We start from the raw sequence: 25,028 nt of genomic DNA, 5'->3' as shown, positions 1-25,028 counted from the left end.
TTATTATACTTGTGAAATGCACCTTTCAGTACACTTTTATTTTGATGATTTTATTTTGAAGGCAGGTTGACACATAAATTTTGTCCCTGAGTGTTTGAATTAAAACACAGACACCAATCAAACCCTTAACTTCCATCAACAGGATATTTTGTCTTGGGCTCTTCTTTATAAGTACAACTTTACAGAGATGATACATATGGAATAACTGCAACATTGTCTGTAAGAACAAGACTTTATTTTATGATAGATGGTTTAATATGAATACGAATATGAAAACTTTATTATCCACTGAGTGAAAATTTGTCTTTGGTTTCGCCATAGACATGTCTCAAAACAATGGAACAAAATAGTAAAACAATAAAGAAAAAACATTTCAAGGATAGAAAAAATATAAAATAGCCTACAGCAATAACTGTACTTCACACGTCACCCATTCAAGTACAAAATTTCATAAAAGCACACCACAGTACAAATCAAGTTTACAAATGTAGGTCTAAGACCTGCCTTATTCAGAGAATAAAACCCTCAGCAAAGGAAAAAACAGGAGTGAACAGGGTAAATATCTACCACATTCTGGTCTTATTTATTGCGTTGACAGCTTCTGGGACAAAATACTTTTTGTAGAGGTTCTTCCTTACCATCAGTAGCCTATACCGCTTCCCCCGAAGGTAAAAGCTCAAAATATGAGCTCAAATAATGGTATTATTTTGGTCAGTAAGCTCTTTAATAAAGAAGGACTATTATACAGTTATACAGAATTTCTCACAAAGTATAAAATCCCTGTAAGCCCAAACAATGCTCTATTGTATTTGATGCTATTCCTTCTGGCCTTAACATGTTATTCACATTGAATGATGACGTCTCTTTAACTTTGATTATGTCGCCCCCAGACCCAACTCAGCTTCCTTTGGTCAAAAACTAGAAAAAAATTAGATCCTTGTGTCCCAAGCATAGATTGGAAAAAAGTCTGGTCCCTACCCATAGATTGTATAAAATACCCCCAAAAGTTTATTGTAACTAATAAAACTAAGGAAGTGCCATTTAAAATGCTACATAAATTTTACCCCACGGAAGTGCTGTTACATAAGTTTAAAGTTGACATTGAGGTGGAATGTGTTTTTTTTTGTAATCTGCACCCTGAAACTATCTCTCATTTATTTTGGTCTTGTGAATTCACATACAAACTCTGCAAGGACATTGCCACCTTTGTTAACAGAAATATTTTCACTGGTTTTACTGCATTATAAAGATGTGATATTTGGCTGTTTTGATCACAAAAAGAAGGATGATGATGCATATTTTCTTATAGATTTAATTTCCTTTTTGGCAAATACCACATAAGCCTTCACAAATGCAAATTTTCAAGTAAAAAAACAATTTATTTTTGTTGAAGTCAGAGTTTGAACACTATATCTCAACTCTCTCCTGTCTACAAAACAAACATAAAGCTGCCACTGAAAATACAAACAAAAGACACAGGTGTCTTTGGAAATGTACTTTTTAAAAAAAATAAATAATTATTTTACCACACACAAAAACAGCAGAAAAAATAACAAATAATACAACTACAAAACAGTCTATTTGCATGTAAATTAAAAATAGTAATAGTTTTCATTGTAGGAAGAAAATTCACATTTTAAAAATGGTCTAGAAACATAAATGGACATATCATATAAACTTAAAGTTATTACTGTAAATACAACGTGTGTATTTTCAATAAAAAGATGGACTCCAGAGGGTTAACTACCATGTAATATTGCATCTATTTATTTTATTATTATTTATTTATTTGTTTTTGCTTCATTCTTTTCCATTTAATTACTCTGCTATTATTTTATATTATTTATTTATATTTAATTTTTTGCATTGTTTATTTTTATGTAACCCCTTTCTTCGTCTTTGTGACTGTGCAATGTATTGCTATTTGATATAAATAAATAAAAAATAAAAAAAGTCAAAACACAGATTGCCTATCTGCAGAAAGTGTTTAAAATATCCTAAACTAACCAGCAGGAGTCACACAACCACTATTTGATGATAGGTAGCCGAAAAACGGAGAAAATCAAAGCGGAAGTGAGGAACCTAGCGGAGCAGGAAAACTTTTTTGGGAAACTTTGGAGACTGTTGTATCACATCGGAGCTACGTGATGCGAAGCAAACACTTTTCCTCGCCGAGTTAAGTTTAAAAAGACAACTTAGTCGTTGAGCTACAATGGGACTCCCCACTTTGGAGTTCAGTGACTCTTTCCTGGACAGTCCGGACTTCAGAGAGCGTCTCAAATGCCATGAAATCGAGCTGGAGCGGACGAATAAATTCATCAAAGACCTCATCAAGGATGGGAATATGTTAATCACTGCGCTCAAGAGTAAGTAGCACCAACACGGCCTTTGTCACTCCTACGGGTCCAGAAATAATCTCCTGTAACTCTAACTACCTGACAGCCACAGGCGACTTTTAATTAGAGGATGCATTCATTACAGCTTATTTAAGTCCACTGTGTTAGTGTCTGAATGGCTCCGTCCCTCCTTGTGCTCAATAACCCCGTGCTCTCCCATTGGGAAACATGAATATTGCTTTTATATTCAATTCATACAAAACCACACATAATGCATTTTTCACTGGTTGCTGTATTTTCAGGACATTTGTTTGCCTTGTTCACTGTAAAAAAAAAAAAAAAAAAAAAAAAAAAAACTTTTTAAAGAAGGTTTTTACGGTATTTTTTTTTAATGAGAACCTGCAAATGTTGAATAGTGCCTTTCAATGAAATTACAGTAAAAAAAACTTTAACTTTACGGTAAAAAAAAAAAACGGCAGCTGTGGTTGCCAGAACTTTACCGTAATAAATAAGGTAGACCTTTTTTTTAATATATAAAAATATATTCGCACTGTTGATTTCACGTTTAAGATTTCCATTTTATTCCATTTTTTTACCGTATGAATAAAAAAAATCCATCAAAAGAAACGCTGTTTTGCAATATAATTGACAAGAAAACACTTTATAAATACCGCATAAATTAAAGATTTTACCATTAAAGATTACAGTATATTTTTGTTATAGATGTGGTGTTTAAAACATTTAACAGTTAGAAAAAGTATTTTTTACAAAAGATAAATGAAAAAAATACAGTGATGGCTTGTATTACAGTATAGTGTATTATACAGTAGAGTAATGGGTTTTAAAAAAAAAAACCTGTAAAAAATACTGTTTTGGCTGATTATACACATTTATGGTGTTTCATTGTTACTGAAACTGAATTAACACATTTATCATTTTATGGTCTTTTACTGTCATGGTTTAGCAGTTTTCCACCATAAACTCTACATTTTTTTACAGTGTTGTCTGCCTCTTTGGTTACACTGCATGCATGCATGTGCTTGTCTAACATTAATAAATTTACATGAAGAGTAAAGACCAAACTCTTTACCGTATGAATGGTTTTACTCTGCTCTAATATTATAAGGCCATCGGCAGACATATGGAGATCATTAGTGCAGAGGTGGAGTTTGCTTCTGTCCATTTATGAAAGATACTTTCACCCCCAAAGGCTTTCAACTCACTTTTGAGAAGTGAGGGAAAACTTAAGTCTGTCTGTAATGACTTCTACGAATAAGAGTTGTGTGACTGTCTGGATGAGGATGCACGCTCTTTGTCATGGGTCATTGTCCTCTCAAATCCTAAACTCAATCTCAAATTCCAATATGCTGATTAAAGTGGACTTCCTGTTCTGCTGTATCCCCGAAGGGATGAGAGTTTGGGCTGTTCATGTCAGAAGTGTGTCTGAAATGGAGAAAGATTAGAAATATAGGCCTAATAAATATGGAAATAGCTGGCTTGGAGGAGGATGGGAAGGCCACAGCAGCGTGTTGTAGTGCACTCACTAACCCATCAATCAATGCAATGATATTTTTTTCATAGTTCAACCAAGCACGGCCCCGTCAACCTTTACTGTGGGAATGCAGCTTCCTTTTTATGCTTTCACTCTTCATCACCATATGTACGGTACATTGTGCTGCTCATGAGAACAATTCAGTCATCAGTGCTAAAATGCCTCCGAGGAGGTGACAGGAGTTTAAGCTGCAATATTTGCATATAGCAACTTTAAAAAAAAATACATTGTAGCATAAAATCTTTATTTTCTTAGTTTTAAAATACAGTATATGTGTGTGTAGCTGATTGTGTACAAACCTCAATTGTTTTTATAGCAAAAAATATGTAGACATTGGTAAAAAAAAAAAAAAAAAAGGCCCCTTTTGACCTGTATGTTCTGGTTTTGTAGGGTTGTGTCAGTTTTTATTTATTTTTATGCAAAACACAGAAATGATCATGATGCATTATTATGGCAAATTAAAAAGTTGCCTAAATCCAGCCTGTGTTACATTAGTAAGTGTTTCCTGCACACAGACTTTACTTGGGCGGGCTGCCGAGGTGTATCAATGTCTGCCAAAGTACACCTGACGGCCCGTTTTAGCGTCCACTCGGGGGCGGCTGCTGAGTCCAGTGTAACACCTTGTCGTAAAATTTGATATACTGGTTTGGTCCGGTGTTTAGCTCAATATTAAACTGGTTTGAAATGTTATTGCCACTATTGTGTAGTGCGAGCAATAAAGAAAAGCCAATATGCAAGTTATAAAAGTTATTTTGGTGGTCTGCACAAACTATCCAAACTACTCAAATCATACAGCGACAAAACCCACAGCAGGGACCATATCCACTATTTAGAATCTTTAGAATATTTTAATTTTTAAGCAGGATGAAAACATGGATGGGCAAATAAACTGCAAAGAAAACTACTTGACTTTGGTTAATCAGTGTTGTTTAAAGCAGCAATAGCTTCTTACAGTGAGATACTGGATTTTGCTGACACTTATTCCGCTCCATGGTTCTATGGGTACATTTGATGTAAAGAAAAAAGTGAAGATTACTTAGCATTTGAATCATCATGCCTTACTGCTATAAGAATCTACTATTTCTGAGGACAGCTGAAGGCCGGACCTTTTTTCATGCCTTTTTTTGCAGGAAAGCTGTTCTGTCAGTGGGCAGGGCACGACAGGTGGACAGGAATACCCTGCTGAATGGTTTATTCATGGTAGGTAGTCAGTATCAGGATGTCAATGGTGCATGCAGTTTAATACCAAATAAGACCGTAGCGCTCCAGGTGCTATGCATATAAGACAGAGGGGAAAGAATGAGACTTGTTGATTGCTTTTAATGGGATTACTGATGCAGAAAAACTGTATAGTTAAGTCCCTAATTGACCCGGCCCTCCGTGTCACAGTTGTTCTGCCTCTTGAAAAAATAAAAGTTATACCAGAGGAATGTTAATCAACTGGTGATGAACCTCAATGTGTAAACTATTACAGCAAATTAACAAAACAACCAGTTATAGGAAGGAATTTGAGCTTATATTTGTCTTTGTAGACATGAATGGAGCAGTTCTCTATCAGTCAGGGTGGAGTGAGAGCACAGGAAGCGAGGAGACGGAAGTAAATTATTGATGGTCTTTAACTTCGGACGCCACAGAGGTTTATGACCCTTTATGACCCGCCATCAGTGGTGACATTACTGCAGGACCTTTAATGGACCCTTTTTTTAATAGTAATCATCTCATGTTTCAAAATGGAATAGTGAACCATAATTCATCCGTCTTTACATGTGCTGTCCGTGTGAGTGAGGCTCGTTGAGCCGAGGTTGACTTTCATGTTAATGTGTTACCTGTAAAATGGTCAGGCACATTACTGAAACTATTGATGCATTTTTTAATACGTGTGCAGCTACAGTAGTTTATGTGTATGTGTGGTTTATATCTGTACGGGAAGTCCGTCATATATTTTAAGATGATTTAGTATTGTTAGAAATGGTGCTTTGTTTCTCAGTTTATACTTTGTTGGAATAACCATGATGTAAAATGACAATTAAAGATTCGACTCTTTCTTTTGGCTTAAACCTCTGAAGTCCAGGAGATTTTGGTTCAAATTTGTCAACTTCCTATGCATTAATTTCTGTCTGTGTTTAGCATCTTTCAGTCTGTCCTTACATCACATGCATGGCTCCTTTTTCTCGACACAAACTTGGCTATCAGTCAGATTTTTCATTTTATTTTAATTAACTTAGCTGCCAGGAACCGAAAATACAAACAAAAGACACAGGTGTCTATGGAAATGTACCTTCTTTTTTTTTTTTTTTTACCATTAATATACACAAAAACAGCAGAAAAAATAACAAAAAATAAAAATACAAAACAGTCTATTTGCATGTTAATTAAAAATAGTAATAGTTTCCATTGTAGAAAGAAAATTCACATTCTAAAAATGGTCTAGAAACATAAATGGCACACTGTGAAAGCTCCTATGATTGAACTTTCAACTGGCTTTCTCAGCTTGTCTACATATCATATATAAATAAAGTTATTACGGTAAATAAAACGTGTATTTTCAATAAATAGATGGACTCCAGAGGGTTAAATATTTTAGTTGGAGAGAAAGGTAGCATCAGACGTATGGATAAAATAGAGGCTCTTCATTAATAACTCCATTAATGTGTGCATTAATGCTCATGATGGAAATTGTGGTCTAAACATTCCCAAATCCCATTACATTTCAAATGTAGGTATGTGCTGGTCTGGGTAATGTGTTCCAGGTGTGAGTAACATCCATCTGCAGATGCTGTAAATAACTTTGCGTTACTATCAGTGGCTGGCACTGACTGTTCACACCTGGTGTAAATAACAACTGCTGACTTTTATTAATCCCTCTGCTAGACTGCAGTAATTGAATACACTGAAGGTACTAATTATCTCCTTGGTGAGTAGGGTGAGAGAAACCACAAATACAGGGCAAGTCATGATACTTTCTAGATGTGGTTGGTAAGTTTGTCTACAAAGCACTAAGGCAGGTAGCCAGATGGGAGGCTAATGTTGTAAACTCCATCTGGTAACATTTAAATTGGGAGAGGATGTGTGTAACATAAAGGATAAGCAAAATGTCAATTAGTAAACTAATTAACTGACCTGTGCTTCCTTATTGGCGGTTTTAAGTCAGTAACCTTAATGTCAAGTTATTTTTTGAGACTAGGCAACAGTAGCAGCGACCACACTGCAGAAAAGTGGTGTCGAAAAAGAAGATAAAAAGAAGATAAATGATCTAACACTTTTTTTTATCTTGGTAAGAAACAAATAAATTGCAGTGCACTCTGCTCGAGCCAGTTCATCGCTGCTTGCAGCTTTAATTTATCTTGTTTTAAGAGTTAATTTCTTATTTAAAGCGTACAACATGCTTGTTTCTAGATTTAATAATGTTAATTTAAGAAATCTTGTCAAGTGAAATTATCTGTCCATGCAGCAAGATAATTCCCCTCAGATTTAGTGTTTTTATCTTGTTTTTAGACACAACTTTTTGCAGTGCAAATAAAACAAACGTGGAAGTGCCTTAAATAAGTGCTTTAACATTCCAGGAACTGTGCTTATTCTTTTTCTCTTCATGTCTATATAATGACCCCTTGGTAGTTTGTACGACCCGCTTGTTGCGACTTGTTTTTATGTTTCTTGTTCGGCAGCGACCTCTGTGGCTGTGTTTGTGATGGGACCAAAGGAAGAAGTCAGAAACGTAGTATAAAGATTGACAAAGTCTGTGGAGAAATGCAGTTCGGGGTGGATGAACGCCACAGACAAACGCAGGACTTTGACCAAGGAGACTTTGGAGTTATTCTATCTTAAAATAAATTACGTAGCATACTTAAGTCAAGTCAATTTATTTATATAACCCAAAATCACAAATCAGAGATTTGCCTCAAAGGGCTTTACAGACTGTACATGGTACGACATCTTCTGTCCTTAGACCCTCACATCGGCCAGGGAAAAACTCCCTTTGAACAGGGGGAAAAGAAGAAGAAACCTCAGGGAGAGCGACAGAGGAGGGATCCATCTCCCAGGATGGACAGACATGCAATAGATGTCGTTGTACAGGGCAGATCAACAGAGTAGAAAAGAGTAGGTAGAGGTTGAAGGGGGAGAGGGAGGGAGGATAGAGAGAGACAGAGAGGACATGTATGTCATGTACCTACCATAGATTAAAGGTGCTGTACATGGCATTTAGAGCACTATAATATATAGCAGCAAACAACCATTGGCTATGTAAAGATAGAGTGGATTAATGGCATCCTGACCTGAGAATGAAAGCACACTCCCTGTGCATGTGTTTTAATCTGAGTTTTTCAGTTCTTTGTTTTGGTACCCAGTCTAGCTGTGTGTGTATGCTAATTCATGTGAGTACCCAGTGCATTAAGAAGTGACGCAAAGAGGTGTCCATATTTGATGAGTTGGGAATGAGAACAAGAGCTGTGTGGAGACGATGGATGCTCACACCCTGAACATAGACATGCTCTGAATGTCGTGTGCAGAACCTCTAACTAAAGTTGCAGACATGTTTCTAAACCCAAACCATGACCTTTTCCTAAACTTAATAAGTTGTGATGCTAATTGTGCTAACTGTGACTGTTTCACATCATTAACCACCTGGTTAAAACTGTGACCGTTGCATTTAGGCATGAAGATGTGTTGATCCTTTCATTTAGAAAAATCTCTGGTGGGTGATATTAGAGGGTAGGAAGGAATGACTTATGTGATTGTATGAGTTGAATGACTAAATATGAAGCTACAACGTGTTTATTTTAGCAAATAATTGCACACATAACCATATATCAACCTGAAAAAGACTGAGATTTTCTATAGGAACAGATAATGGACATGGCAGAGGAATAGTCCCCCCCCTGCACCTCATCCATCATTGTTGTATATCAGAACACCTCATCATGTTTTATCACTAACATCAAACACACACAGAGCACCACGGGCATCCCATTTGCAGCCCTCTTTCTCATCACCTGTCATGTACTGTAAATCCAGCATTCATTAGCCTTTTAGCCGCGGATAGACTGGCCAGCTCCCAAGAAAAATATTTGAGACTGTTTAGCTTTGCTGGAAAACTCTTATCCACAAGCTCTTGTTTACTTGGCTTTAGTCATTTCACACCGAGCCTGTAGCATACAGTACAGTTGGCTTGTGTATGAGTTTGTGTGCGGAGAGTGGCTGCTATATGGCGGGCCAATTGATTTAGAGGACAAGCTTTACAACACCCTTTTCAGAGGGCTAAGGGTATGTCACACTTGCTCCATCCATATTTTCTACAGACTGGTTTCCACTGAGATGCTGGCAAAAAATTGGATATTGTTAAAGCGGTTCCAAGTGGCACTGCCAAGCAACAAAGTACTTTTGTGTGCTATATTACATATTAGCAATAGAACATGCACAATACAGATATTTTGATGTCATTGATTAATGTGTATATAAACACTGCACCACAGGCCCACAGCTGGTCCCAGTGCAGCAACAGAGTCCTCAGAGACCCGCTCAGAATTGGGCAGCCTTTGGGCGAAGGCTTGTGTCCTTCACACATAATTTGTACAAATTTACAAAATAACGAGCCAACTGCTTGTTCCTCGCTCATAGTGTTAGCAGGTAGGGCATGTACTATGTGCACCACTGCCTTTCCTCCAGAAATCTGCTGTTTATGCCTGCAGCCTTTCTCAAATTTAAGGTGTGTTGCACAAATGGTAATTGTTTTTTTCTCTTTTAACAGTTACTATTAAACCCCTAGTGTTGTTTTTTTTCCAGAAGTTTTGTGAATCTAAGTGAGCATTTAATTTCCATAAACTTTAAGAATGCAGCCAGATTAAACTAGAAGACAGCCCATTATTATGTTAGCTGACTGTGAGTGTCTGCCACCACCCTGTGCCCACGCCTGTTCACCAGCCCGAGTGATGCCTCCTCCCTGGGATACACGCTGTAATGAACGGCTGACACGCACGGTTGTTATTAAACTACAATGATGTAAACAGCATCTTTACTTGCTCCAACTGTGCAGGCATTATTTTGAGGTATTTCTACAACTTGATATAGCTCTAATTGGTGCCTGTTATTTTATTAAATGAAGACATGACATGAAGGCTTTTTGTTAAAAGGGATTTCACAATAGCGTTGAGCTTTGGGAACTCTCGAGTGTTTGTTTGTCTGAGGACAGATGATGCTCCCAAGGCTCAGCCACAGGAAATGTCCTGTAAACATGCTTGTATAACCATCCCCCATCCTCCCTCAGATAGCATTTGGCCGGACATCATTCTGCTTCAGTGTGTGGGTGTGTGTATGTGTTTTCTGTGTGTGTCTGTCAGACTCTGACTGTTAAGCAGGCTGTGTGTTGCAGGATTATACCATTTATAGTGTATAGCCGCTGCTTTGACTACTTTGATAAATTTGAACTTGTGTAATGGAAGTGAAATACAGGAGAACATTATGTGACTTGTTTAGCAATAAAGCTGAGCGAAGCGGTGAGCGTGGCTCATGCAGCACTGCAAGGGACTTGGGTGTTTTTGTGGGCAGATTTTGATAAAAGGATTAGACGTTGTATTCCTAAAAGCTGCTTCCCCTCAGACTGTGCAGGGAAATGTGTTAGACTCCAGATTTGAGGTCTGTTCTGAAGTGCTCTGTTGTTACTCTGTCAGTCAAAGTGATTGTCACAACGTGCACACCATTCTCATGCTTGCAGCTGCCTCGCGTTGCACGCTGGTGCTTTTGTTGATGCTTCAGACTGAAAATGATAAGGTGAAGCATTTGTCTTTCTCCCCCACAACATTTAAAATTCACTATTAAGAAGCGTTCCTTTCATTTGAGCTAAGTGCTGTGTCTCCTAAACTGCAATGTCAATGCATCAGGATGAAATAACTCGCACTTAGCCACATTGTCTTGCAGTAAATTTGCTTTCTGTGTAGGATGCCTGTTAAAAACAACTCATGCCAACATGGCTGGCAAGCATTATGAGTGTGCTATACATTGCTGTGATGAACCAGAAGATTGTGTGGTAAAAGATGGTGAATTTGATGCTAAATTTAGACTTTGGATAACACATTAGAAAGTCTGCAGCACCTGGCCCCATGGGTTGCCAAGTTCTGTCACGAATTGTTTGGACAGTATGGGAGTTTAAATTAGTTTTCCACACCTATTTTTATTTTTAATTGTCTTACTTTGAAGCATTCTCTTGGCTTATTGTGTTATGCCTCCATAAGGGCAAACAAGGCCTCTCTCAAAATAGATGTTTTGTGAAATGTTATATCTAATGCCAGCTATTATACTACAAACATGAAATACTGCTTATATTTCCTGTGTGCTTTTTCTTCCAGAGGCGAGTTCGTCTTTGTCAGAAGTTGTGTCTGATGTGTTGTCTGTGTGTCTTCTGAAAGAAAATCTCTCAACTCGGTCTGAAGGCTGGAGACTTGGTGATAAATGGTGGAGGCTGGCCCCGCTGGCTTGTTTCTTTCCAGCAGAATTGCAGGGCTAATAACTCTGATCTTTTTTCTTTTGAGCTTAAGAATAGACTGTAGCATTGCATCAGCCTCATATCAAAGAAACACTGTCAGTTCCTTTAATTTTTTTTCAATATTTTGGATGGATGAAAACAATTCAGAAGGGCATTCTGTGGGAATAGGTTGGCATAAAAGGTATATTTCTCCCTTCTCGCCATAGTGTGATCATTCAGTGACCTGTGCACTATTACAACATGTTTTCTTTGGTTGATTTCATGTTAACACGTGCTGGCCTGGTTATTCTTATTTCAACAAAATACCAGACACATTGTTTGCTTCAGTGTCATGCATCTAAAAAGGACTTAAGTATTAATCCCAAACATGTTGTTGCACCATCCGTAACTTTATTTCTTGCTTGGTTGTGAGAAGTTGTTTGGTAACACTTTACAATAACCATCATTTATAGATGGTAAATAGACCATTTATAAATGTTGAACTATGATTTATAAATGGCAAATAGATGGTATATTAATGTAAGTTGATAGTTACTTTACCATTAACAAACAATTACATTATAATTATTAGTATATTAATAGGTTTGCACTCATTATAACACATTTTAACACCAATCTTCAGTATGTAAATTATTTAAAAAATGATTCATATACCTTTAAGAAATTGTTTGAAAACCTTTAAAGATTAAATATATATGGCACTTTGTAAATGGTTAATAATTAGTTTATAAACCATTTATAAACATCACATAGATGGTTATTGTAAAGTGTTACCAGTTGTTTTAACAGCATCACCAACAGGCATTTTATCAGTAAAATATACTGTATATAAGCTGTATCAATGCACCCCAGAGACTTTTCTATTGTCTCTGGCTTTCATGTTTTATTCAGCCACATTAGAAGCTTTCAGTCGCTTAAGAATTATTTTACAGGTTGACCAACTGCGACTTAAAGTTACTGCCTGCTCCTACAGCAGCAAGTGTGGAGTTATTAGACAAGCCTTTGTTCCAGGAAACCGTCGGCGGTGGGAAAACGTTCAGTATGCTTCAGGAGTTTGAGGACCCGTCTGGTTGGCCCCCCTTACACAGCTCTCCTCCCTCCCCTGCTGGGTGGCTGACAGGCGAACTTAATAGCAAGCAGGTGGAAGAGGCCTTACCTGAAGGGCCGCTCCCCCGTTACAATCCCTCCAAATGGAATCAAAGTGGCACAATGCACCCTACTGTTGCATCAAAGCGATCTCCCCGTCTCTCGTTAAGCTGGGTGCATAGAGGCGTTCCCCTTTGAAGACCTTCTCATCTAAGATCAGCAGTGTCTCACTGACGAGATGAAGTGGTGTTTCTCACTGCGGTGCTGATGTACAGGCAGACAGTGATCTGTCTGTTCAAAGGAAGAACATTGTCGCAGTATGCCTTTGTTTTTGTTTGTTTGCCGGTAAAAGACAAATATGTAGTAAGTCTAGGAATGTGTCTTATAAATATTAAACAGAAAATACCTTGAGTGCATTCTAAGTCATTTGAGGGGATGAGCAAATGTGTAGCTATTTCACAAAAGCTCAAGATGAATTCTTTATTGTGCAGATTGTTGCTTTTTAATGGAACACATTTATGCCGTGACTTGAGGTTTTAAAAGCTTTTCTGCACTAATTTGTGTTAAAGCACTTCATTAAAACCCCTAAGTATATCCGTAGGTGTGGAAGCACAACAGGGATGCTGCTGAGTAATTGGTGTGTGCACAGGGTGCTCATAGTGCATGTTGTAGCGCGCCTCAACATGTGACAGTCAACGGGGCATTTTTGAAATACTTTGTATTTGAAATAATTGCTGGCAAAGTGGCTGTCTGTAGACAAAATAACTTGTAATGAAAGACTTCGGAGTTACTGTTTCTGCATGTGCCTGCTCTTTGCTAAACGGACTGCATTTATACAGCACTTTACTCATTTTTATCATCATCTATCTTATAGGGACCACTCAAAGCACTTTACAACACAATCAAGCATTCACCCAGGCCTACACCGCTGGCACAGGCTACCATGCAAGATGCCACTTGCTCTATGAACTTTCACATGCAATTTGGAGTTCAGTATTTTGCTTTAGGATACTTTGACATGTAGCCTGCAGAGCTTAAATCACCAACCTTCTGGATAGTTGACTACCACTCTACCCTGTGAGCCACAGCTGCCTTAGGAGTGCATTTTCTCTCTCTTTGCCCATATGATTTCTAGGACTATTTTAACTTTTTGTTGTTGTTGTTTAGTCAAGTCAAGTCAATTTTATTTATATAGCCCAAAATCACAAATGGTTTAAATAACTTAGCTTTGGGAGGATGGGGGACAGCACAGTCTCTATGGGGTTTTGGGTGTGTGACTGCTCTAAAGGAAGCACAGAGAAGTGTTTTACACTGCTACTCTGCCTCCAGGTCTCAACTCTGACTTGTCACGGGTTTGGACCACCAATAAACTTGGTCAGGTTGCTAGATATGAGAGCGGCTCTATGCAAAGTGGGATGAACACCATCTCTCCTAATAAGACCAGGTCTCCTCCAGAAAGTTTGCCATTGATTAACGAAGCCCGTGTTTTTTGCTGGACACCACCTCGACAACTAGCGCTGGAATGATGAAAACTACGGAGTCCGACATTGTTTTGGCATATGCACACATCGATTCCACATTCATTTTAGTGACCTCCGATTGATGTAACCCGGTGTTATTACTACCGACGTGAATAACAACTCTACTGTATTTACGTTTATCCTTAGCCAGCAGTTTCAAAAAGGATTCAGGAGTCGCCCACTTTGGCCCCAGGGATGCACTACAGTGCCTTAACTATGATGCCTGGTTTCGCTAACTTCACTTTAGCAGTTTTTATGCCCAATGCACATTCAATCTTGCAATTTAGATCCAAATGCCTTGGTGTCCTTTGATTAATGAAGCAATTAAAAGACTTGGAATTCAACTTTGTACTGTATAACTGCATAACTGCGTTTTCTGGTGTTTCTTGCATTTTGTTCAAGCACAAAGTAAGGTGCTGTGTTATGACAAGGTGCTTAATTAGATTTAGTGTTAGGCAATATTCTGTGACATTATATGTTTTTGCAATACCATTGCATTTTTACATGTAATACCAGATGTAATAAAATAGATGCATTAATGTGTTGAATGTTGATGAAATTGTGCAATAAAGTGTTACTTTAAGCTGAAATAGCCAAATATTATTCGACATCAGTATACCTGGAACATTTAAGAAAAACCTCCTGTATGACAGAGATAATAATATTATACAAATAAAATTGAATGTACATGACCAAGCCATGAAAATCTAAATTGCTGTTGCAGAATTCATGCATGTCCTTCAAATATAATTCTTGTCCTAATAGCTACTAAAGTAAGCATGCAATTCAGCAGTTTGCAAGAAAACTGCAGACTTTCCTGCAGTGTTGTCTGTGTTTTGTCAGGGGTTGTCAGCAGATGGAATTTGGTAGTATGTGGTTGCCCTGGAGACAAGATAAAGGATGTACCCAGGGGGCTCTGCTGTGTGGTGACTGACAGCCATAGTGCTCTCTCACATCTCACACACTGGGCTCTAACTGGGGTAGCTGCTCTATCCAGTCGTGTCTTGGCTGGGTGGTCAGAGCTCGGCTCTTTGATTAAAACCTGCAGAGGACTGTGCACCATCACTATTGTTCTTTCTGTGAGCCTTTTGTGCACGCCCGCTGTGTGAAGAATCATTACTGCAGGTCAAATACGGTGTTAGCAAACATTTTATCTTACCTTGCATGCAAAGTGTAATAAAATTAGAAGGCACAATTCGGAGAGGTGGTGGGGGTATAAATAGTGAATTAATGTGTCAAGATTTTTAAAATAGCTACTCTTTTTTCCCGTTTTACCTTACTCATGCTGCAATAGCTCTTTCCTTTCTTATTTCAGTGTTACACTTCATGTGGCAAATAACATCTTCAGATTCAGACCTTATCAAAGTTACGCTTCTCTCCTTTTATTACTCCCCTGAACAGAACAGCTCTTTTTTTTACCACACATACTCCAAGTGGAATGCACCAAATTCCTGCTTCTGTCAGAAGAGATGTAGAGGAGTAAGATGAAATATCTGGGGAGCCACGAAGTCTCTGCTTCCTATACACCCGATGAAGATGCCTCTCTTTTCTGTCTTTTATTTCTTATTTTCTCCCTTTATTCAGGGAATGAAGCTTATCTGGCCTGCGGCTGTATGTCCCCGTATTTCATAAATATCACATGTAAGGTGTTATTTACTCTCATCTTTGTATGTGCATGCTTGTGATGTCATTACTGGCCAGAGCACTGTATAAAACTGCAGAATTTCTTTTTTTTTTTTTTCGTTTTTAATGCACTTGCACATTTAGTTCACTACAATGTTGCTTGGTTAAAAACCTGATAAAAAACAAAAAGTTTTGCATTATTTAAACTTTTACAGTATATTTAAATATTTGGATGCATAATACTAACAGTAAGCATTGACATTTACACTGATAAAACAAGCAGAGGGTCTTTGCCTGCATTGTTTCCACAACTTGGAGTGCGTCACACCGATTAAGCCTTTACTGCTTGCCTAAGGTTAAAAAATGTAAACTGTTCATTTATCTTGCTTTATTCTGATTCTTTCTCCATTTATCTTTGCTTCGCGGCCTTGTGATCACTTCAACTGAGTTTGTTTCTTTGTAACTGCTTGAGCAGTATTTTCTGCAGTGCCCACTAATGAGCAGAGGGCCAAAATGATTTGTGGTGATTCCCAAACTTAGTAAATAATGCATATAAATAGAAAATAAAATAGTCATGCCAGGTCTTTCTTGAGCATGACCCAATTAAAATATGGTAAATATTTATTTGGGCATGTGTTACTAGAGAGCCACATCATGTATGCAACCCATTTCCTTAAGCTGTTCTCTTGTAAGATATGTCTAGAAAGCATACATCGTACTCATTAAGGGCTCATTATTTAGAGTGCAGATGCAAAAATGTGTCTGTCTGCAATAAGGTTTCTAATCTTTCCTGCTGAGAATAAATTTGTATACCTAATTTATTTAACTATAGAAAACATAGTATTTAGTATGGCTGCACGATTATGGCCAAAATTATAATCACGATTATTTTGATCAATATTGTAATCACGATTATTAATCACAATTATTCATCATGTTAGGGAAAATATCTCTATTTTGATTGCACTACGTTTAAACAAACAATAGGGACAGTTTTTAGTGTGTGCACAGTGTCCGTTGCTTGTTGTAAACAAACAGAGATCACTAAGTGAACACCTCCTGCAGCAGCAGCACATACACACTGTACTGCTACATAGCTAACTGTTAGCCTGTTAGCAATTTGCAGACTGGACGCTAAGGGGTTAACATCCCCTCTGGCTCAGCAGCAGGGAGAGACTGCTGCAGGAGGACTGTGCCGCTTCGACTCGTTCTTACTCTTCTTAACGAGCCGCCGTTTTGGAGACTCGTAAGAACGAGTCTCAAAGGCGCTGGATTTGTCGCCAGTCACTTTTTTAAAAAATGGTCGCTAAGGGGGTCTGAAAAGTCGCTAAATATAGCAACGAAGTTGCTAAGTTGGCAACACTGCTTCGCCGGCTTTTACAAATGGCGCGTGTTGTTGTGGAATCGAGTACTACATCACATCCTGCTTAGCGTTCTATCCAATCTGCAACCAGGCTTTTTTCAGGGGAGAAAAACGGCCCCTCCCCCTGGTGGTTGGTGGACTACTGGTGTAGAAAGTGCATGATTAGATATGCAGGAGAGCCTGCATTTAAAAATGGAAATATCACCGAGGATAAGGTTAATTTTTTTTTTTTTTAAATGTATTTTTTTGGGCTTTTTCATGCCTTTAATGGACAGGATAGTTGAAGAGAGACAGGAAACAGGGGGCAGAGAGAGGGGAATGACATGCAGTAAAGGGCCGTCCGATGCGGGACTCGAACCGGGGCCAGCTGCAGCGAGGACTGTAGCCTACACATGGGGCGCCTGCGTAACCCACTACGCTACCGACCACCGGATAAGGTTAATTTAATTGTGGCGGCCAAAATCATGATCACGATTAAAATTTGATTAATCGAGCACCCCTAGTATTTAGCCCAGTACTGTATATATTAAAGAGGCACAACTTATACCACACTGTTGCCGTCAAAGCTTTGTTATCTCTCTCTCTTCCTATGCATAAAGCAAACAGCAGGCATGTATAGGTGCATGCATAGGATGCTGCTGCAAATAATGAACAGCGAGCTTGACTGATAGTGATGATAATACATCGTACTCAAGATGCATTAACTGCTTGTCATCAGTTCCCTTTCTACTCCAAGTAAGATAAGTGAGTAACTAGCCAACGCTTGTTGGTGGTGTAGTGTTTCAAATGAACAGAGAAACCAAAGTAGTGTCCCACTTCTGGCCAGCTTCTCCTCGAGCAGCTGTCTCAACCACATCTCCCATGAGTCCTTGATGCACAAGTGCTGTCAAAGCCTCATGGGAGCTTTACTTGTGAAATGCCAATGACGAATGCTAAAATGATCATTATTATTCCTTATTATAATGATATGGTCTTTAGAATTTACCACCAAGTACAATACCACAGCAGATATACGGTGCTTAACACATTTATTACACCACCTGTCAAGAAAACATAAATATTCTAGAAATGTTTCAAAGGCTTGTTCCAAACTAAAATGTTATTGTTATTTATTTTTCAAAAAACAAACTGAATTCACCTTTTTATTACTTTGAACCAGCTCACTGGGCTTCTCTGAGAAGTAAGAAATGAATCAAGCATAACATTCAACCACTTAAACTCATTTTTCTGTTCAGGAAGTACAAGTACATAACTCTAATTTGACATCTTAATCAAGCAAAATATAATGTGCTTTACTATTTTTACAGTTTTTTTTAATAAAACAGTAAATTTGAAAATTTGTTGATAACAATAATTATATTTTAGCATTAAAAATATAATTTAGGTTAAAAAGCATCGACATACTGGTGTATCAACCATTACAGAAACATAAAACACATTTTTGTAATTACTTATGCTGTTAATATAAGACAACTGTGTCAACTGTGGAAACATGTGAATACATTTGTTAAGCACTCTATATATGTATATGTATATATATGTATATATATATATATATATATATATATATATATATATATATAATTTTTATTTTATTTATTTTTTCAATAAAAATATTTTTAATTTAACATTTAACCAACTTGGCTTTTCAATTCCTTAAATGTTGTCTTAATACAAGCAGCTATACAATAACTTTGCTTAATTACCTAATTATAATGTTGAAAATAAAAATTTAAAGAACTTCTTTAATTTTGAATAATAAGTAAACAATGCCATATATGACCTTTCAGAACACCCTCATCCAAAAAATAGCCTATAAGTCATATTTACGTTTGGTGCTAGGCAATAACCTTTGGTAGCCTTTGCACCTGTAGCCGGAGCAAAGGAAAAAGTCAGGTAACGGAGTATAAAGGGCAACAAAGTCCACAGTTCGGTTCTCTATGTGAAACTAAATGACAAACATTGAGTTATGGAGTTATGTTACATGACATCAGGTTATGAGATCACAATATCTCATCCTAAACCAAGCCAACTAGCTTTGTTAATAATAATAATAATAATAATACATTTTATTTATGGGCACCTTTCACATCACTCAAGGTTACTTTACAAACACAGCAAGAAACACTAGATAAAAACAAGAACACAATCAGCTACATACAAACAAACAACTACATAAAAACAACAAACAGAGCAGAAATGAGGATGGCAGGTCAAACAGAAATGGCTGATCTAAACAAGTGAGTCTTGAGCTGTGATTTGAAGGTGAGGAAGGTAATGTCACGGATGGTTTGTGGGAGAGAGTTCCAGAGACGATGGGCTGCACGGCTAAAAGCTCTGGAAAGAGAGAAGAGAGGCGGGCAGGAGGAGTAGTGAGGAGCATGGAGGAGGAGGAGCGGAGGGTCCTGGAGGGTGTGTAGGCGTGAAGGAGATCAGAAAGGTACGGAGGTGTGAGGTGATGAAGAGCTTTGAAAGTGAGAAGAAGTATCTTGAAATCGATGCGGTATTTAACAGGTAGCCAGTGCAGCTGTTGAAGGACAGTGATGTGATTTATGGAGGTTCTGGTGATGATCAGCTGAGTTCTGGACCAGTTGGAGTTTATGGAGAAGCTTGAGAGGAAGACCAGAAAGGAGGGAATTGCAGAAATATATATATATATTTTTAAATAATATTTTTTATTCAAAATTTGCATTCATCAGTACAAGACATAAGCATTACCACAGCTGTTTTCCACATTTTAGTTTCTTAAAGGGGACATTAGAACAAAGAATGGTAACACTTTACAATAATAACTAAGTTATGTTTATAGATGGTTTATAAACCAATAATTAACTATTTACTACATATTTAATCTTTAAATGTTTTCAACCAATTTCTTAAATGTATATGAATCTTTTCTAAATCATTAACATACTTAATATGGTGTTAAAAATGTTATAATGAGTGCAAATTAAACTATTAATAAACTAATAGTTATAATTTAATTGTTTCTTTATGGTAAAGTAACTATAAACTTACATTAAAATACCATCTATTTGCCATTTATAAATGATTTAGTTAGTTAAACATTAATTAATTATTTTCCATTCTAAATGGCCTATATATGGTTTATAAATGATGATTAAACATTAATAACTATCTGTTTACCATTTATAAATGATGGTTATTGTAAAGTGTTACCCAAAGAACCACAAAAAGACAACCCCCAAAACAAAAAGAGAAATAAATACAATACAATAAAAAAAAATAGTATTATAATAATATAATATAAAGGGAGGCAAAGGAGCAGAGAAACATTAACAATTATACTAACAATAGCAATACATAAATAAACACAGGATGCCAAGGATGCTCATTAAAAAATTGCAGAAATCTATACGGGAGTTAACCAGGTCATTAACACGGATGGTGGTACTGTTGTTGCCGAAACATAACCAAATAGTTCTGTTTTACAGTGCTATCCACATCCCTGTGATATATAATGTTTCGAGAGTCATTGGAAAACTACTCTGTTGTTTATGTATGAGAACATGCTGATTACTTAAGAAGTGTTGCCATAAAAACAAAGGCCAGGTGATGATGTTGATTTTGTTCTAGTTTTTTGAAGGTTGGCTCATTTTCTCGTTTTTTCGGTGGCTGTAAAGAAACAATTCAGCCAGTTGACAGTAACATAGCTTTGTTTTTTTTTAGGTTGGGGCCTGTCTGAACATCAGAGCTAAAAGATCATCCATTATTGATGGCCCTGTGAGCATATCCAGACAACTGCAGCTAGCTATTGATTTCAAATCAACAGCTTTTGAGTCAAAGCAGCAATGATGGGACCACATCACTGGCACAATCCATCTTCTAGAAAAGTTCTACTCAGTGGCACTCGGGCAGACTCAGCAACATTTACAAGTGGTCAGACATTCCCGTTCAATATAGTGTAGATGTCTTTAAGAGCCTTTCAATCTGCGGTCTCATTGAGTGAAAGCCTTGTTATTCTTTTCTTACCAGTAACTAAAACACACTGAAATGCAATATAGCAATGCTTGTTCTTAGGTAAAGAAAAAGATACTCGCTGACAAATCTCACATGATTCGGTTTTTATCTGTTTTTATCAGGCTTTCCAAGCAATTTATGTTCCTGTGGAGATGAGAGCATTGATTTTTGTGGGCTTTTAAGGCTGGTTTGTACTTTGGGATGCCTCTTAGATAAACTATTGTTGTCACAGTAGGAGCCGTATAGGTTTCAACACAATATCCATTATGGGCTTTCAAACATTACCTCAAATGGATACGTTTTCCAAGACACTGGACATTTTGTAATTTTATAGTTTTTAACTTTCAGTCATTATTATTGTAGTTGATAAAGATAATCAATTAGTAATACTTTTCATTCTGTTGTTGGTTATTTTCAGTCATCCTCCATCTATTCAGAGAACCACCTGGTCGGTCTGAAAGGCCTTTTGGATTATGATAATGCAAATAATGATAAAAGCTAAACACCTTTAAATCATGACTTCTCCTGAAAGTATGTTTTTGATGTTTTCTGAAGACTAGAAGGTATTAGATTAAAACACAAAAGATTTTCAAGGTTTTTCTTCCATTTTGCAGGTCATGACTCCCTGGAAGCATGCTCACAGTACTATCAACATGTGTTCACTAGCAGTTATCTTGGGTGCTGCCCTGATAATATAGATAGAAAGGAGGATAAAAAGATTGTTTAATGCGTTTGAGAGCAGCACTGCCACACAGTCATAAACTGGACTTCTGATAGTATAGATATCAGATATAGATATAGATGAAAGTTAGAAAGACTGCCTCTAATTGGTCAAACAGCGTGCACAGCTACTGGGCTGTTTTCTACAACAACAGCAACTCTTTTCAACATTAAACACATGGATAGAAGACATTCAGTGTTGGATTTGTAATTATGGACACTGCAGTTTAACCCTTAATAGGGCAGTCATTGAAATACTTGCAAATTTGGGGGGGGGGGGGTGTCAGATATATGAGATTTAAAGTGGTGAATCTGCGAGAAAAAAGTAGCTTTTCCCCCACTTTTTTCTTGTAAATCTGTGACTTTTTTCACGCAGATTTGCCACTTTAAATCTCTTAAATCTGCAACTTTTTTTCTTGTAGATTTGCCACTTTAATCAAGTAAATTTGCAACTTTTTTCTCTAAATATTGATCAGTGATATCCACTGACGTTACCAAATGTAGTTCTTCACCCGATAAAGGGTTAAGGCTGGACAAGGGTACATCAGAGCTAAATTTGGAACGACACAAAATAAAAAAAAAGTCTCTTGCATGCAGCGATCCACCGACATTTAGTAGCCTGTGTCTCATCATTTGACATACTTCGTTGTCACATACGACATTGTTTACCTGAAGCTGACAATGAGACTACAAATTAGTTGTATTTTAGCATTGTAAAGAAAATTGGTCCATTTGGAGGGAGGGGGCGTGAAACTGTGTATAAAAACGTATAATCATTTTAAATATTAGTATTGGACGTGGAAAAAGTTGCAGATCCTTTTCTGTGAGGTTTTTTTTTTTTTTTTTTTTACCATTATAGCAAGTAGCAAACAATGAAATGATATATAAAGGGCAGACGGGTGCGGTGCCAAGATTCCTGGTAGTCCTAGTTTTAAATGGTGTTAAATGCATAATACAAGGGTATGAAGCACATACAGGATGAAGAGAATGTGAAACTGTACATTCCCATACAGTAATTACACTTCCAAACACCCACAAAGCTTTAAAACAAAGTTACTGCAGTACAATTTATAACAACCTCAACCTCCATTTTCCATATAGCTCATGAGTATTCTGTCGCATGAACACACGAGTGTGAGTGTATATTAGTGTGGCCATTTTCTTACATTTCAGGCGAACATCTTTTAAGTTCACAGTTCTTTGAAGTAAAGATATGACTGTCGCTGAGAGAAGAGAAGAAAGGCAGAGAGAAGCAATTAGTGAGTCATTGTCAACAATGGATATGAGAAAAAATGTGTATGTTTCAAAGTGTGTGGGCTGACACCTAAAATGTCAGGGTATTTTAGATTTTCCGTCTTTGGCTTTAATTACAAAATCAGCTGATTATGAAATGTTAAAAGCCTCCATTACATGCTGAAGCTCCATCCCACTCTTTAAAGTACTTGTCAACATAGGTTCCTTGCAGTGGTAACACAGCAGACCCACACACTCACCTTTATGTAACCGAGGTATAAAGCAAATTGAAATCAGTTGCATAATGAAAAATACAATAAAATCACAAGTGAGTCATTCGGTCAGGTGTTCACAGGTCAGCACTGCACTTACTTTGCCTCTTGTGTTAAAAAGCAGATAAATGCCTTTTTCTCCGAACATGTCTGATCTTCCTGAGAATTTAACTGAAATCAGATCATTTCCACTGAGGAGCTCAGCATGCAGATCAATTGATTCATGTACTTTTTATAGGTTGTTATGTAATCCTGATTTTTTTTTATCTTACTCTCTCTAAGGGTAGTATTTGTTTTTGTCTCGTCTTTTACAGTAGGTTAGTTGTTAAAACTTATTTCTGAAAATATAAAATATAACTCAAAATTCATGCCATAACGGTGGACAAATGTGTTCAATAATTAAAAAAGACAATCAGCTCTGCCTCAAAGTACAGAGAGAATTTAGTTGAGCTTATAAATGCTGTTATTTTAGAGAAGCCAACTCCCAAACCCCAAAAATATGTTGTTAAACTGTTCACTTGTGCTTCGATGTTGCCTAATTGGGGAGTTGTAGTTGTATAGTTTGATTCTCCACAAAAACTTTTAAATAATGTTCACACTAAGACAATTAGTGTTACAACTCAACTTAACCGGAAAAGTAAAAACACATTGAATCAACTAAAAACAGAATACAACACAACATTATACATTTTTATTAGAATGGTAAAAAGATAGTGGTGCAGATCTGTGCCAGGCACAGAGAAACTCTTGCATTGCATAGCCCTGATCAACCCAAACTCCAGTCAGAAAACAAGCCTTTTTAAAAATCAGCATCATGATGTACACTAGGGATGGGCAACTTGAGGCCCGGGAGCCGCATATGGCCCGCACCCTCACTTGAAGTGGCCCTCAGTACGACTACATTAATTTGAGCATGAAATCTTAAAAGTGCAGTATAAAAATGCACAAAATTACTTCTTGCAATTAATGTTGGTCTGCTGTTTTTTTCACTGAAAAAAAAAAAGAAATCACAGTAAGTGGTTATTTTTTATTTGCTTTAAACCTTTTGTATTCCTATTTATACTGTTATACACTGCTAATTATTTGGTTGTTAAGATAAAATAAACTTAGATTTAGAAGTGTTAGATAATTTATCTTGTTTTAAGAGTTAATTTCTTATTTGAAGTGTTCAACATGCTTATTTCTAGATTTAATAATCTTAATTTAAGAAATCTTGTCAAGTGAAATTATCTGTCCATGCAGCAAGATAATTTACCTCAGATTTAGTGTTTTTATCTTGTTTTTAGACACACCTTTTTTGCAGTGTACATGCATTTGAGCATGAAATATGTTAAGTTACTGCACTGTAAACATATTTAGAATTGCAGTTTCATCATATCTGGTTGACTGCACGGTCCATATGTGGCCCTGTGGTAGTGTCCATGAAAAATCGTGGCCCACTCGAGTATTTAAGTTGCCCATCCCTGATGTACACTGTAAAATGTTTGTAGAAATTATAGTAAAACACAGTCAAATTGCATGAGAAATAGGGCTTAAAATTCAAAACTTGTATATATTTAAATCGTAAATCAAGGCATAGTACGAAAGTTTTGAATACACACAGTTTTACTGTAAAAATATAAAATTATCAGGTAAAATGAAAGGAGAAATACCATATTGTCAAATGGACACAATAAACCTAAATAAATAAAGGTAATTTCCAGTCTAAATTACAGTTTTTGCTGTATTTCCATTTAAATTTACAGGAAAGAAACCCACTCACTGTATTTTTTACAGTGAAGTTCTGGCAACCACAGCTGCTGGTATTTTATTGTAAATTAATCATTTTCTTTTTTTACAATGTAGTTATTTCGGCATACGTTTGA

The 25,028-nt window shown here is 36.9% G+C and overlaps 1 protein-coding gene across 2 annotated transcripts in view; it reads left to right on the top strand.

Annotated features, from left to right (window-relative positions):
* Window positions 1-2,100: 2,100 nt before the first annotated feature.
* Window positions 2,101-25,028, top strand: part of LOC131969423 (rho GTPase-activating protein 42) — an 80,575-nt gene continuing 57,647 nt past the window's right edge. For both annotated transcript variants that reach the window (XM_059330415.1, XM_059330414.1), the window contains exon 1: window positions 2,101-2,366. In XM_059330415.1, the coding sequence (XP_059186398.1) occupies window positions 2,213-2,366 (154 nt within the window). In that variant the 5' untranslated portion in view covers window positions 2,101-2,212. The remainder of the gene's footprint in view (window positions 2,367-25,028) is intronic.

Source organism: Centropristis striata, chromosome 4 (genome assembly GCF_030273125.1).
Source record: "Centropristis striata isolate RG_2023a ecotype Rhode Island chromosome 4, C.striata_1.0, whole genome shotgun sequence".
NCBI classification, from domain to species: Eukaryota; Metazoa; Chordata; class Actinopteri; order Perciformes; family Serranidae; genus Centropristis; species Centropristis striata.
This window is presented reverse-complemented; position numbering and strand designations above follow the sequence as displayed.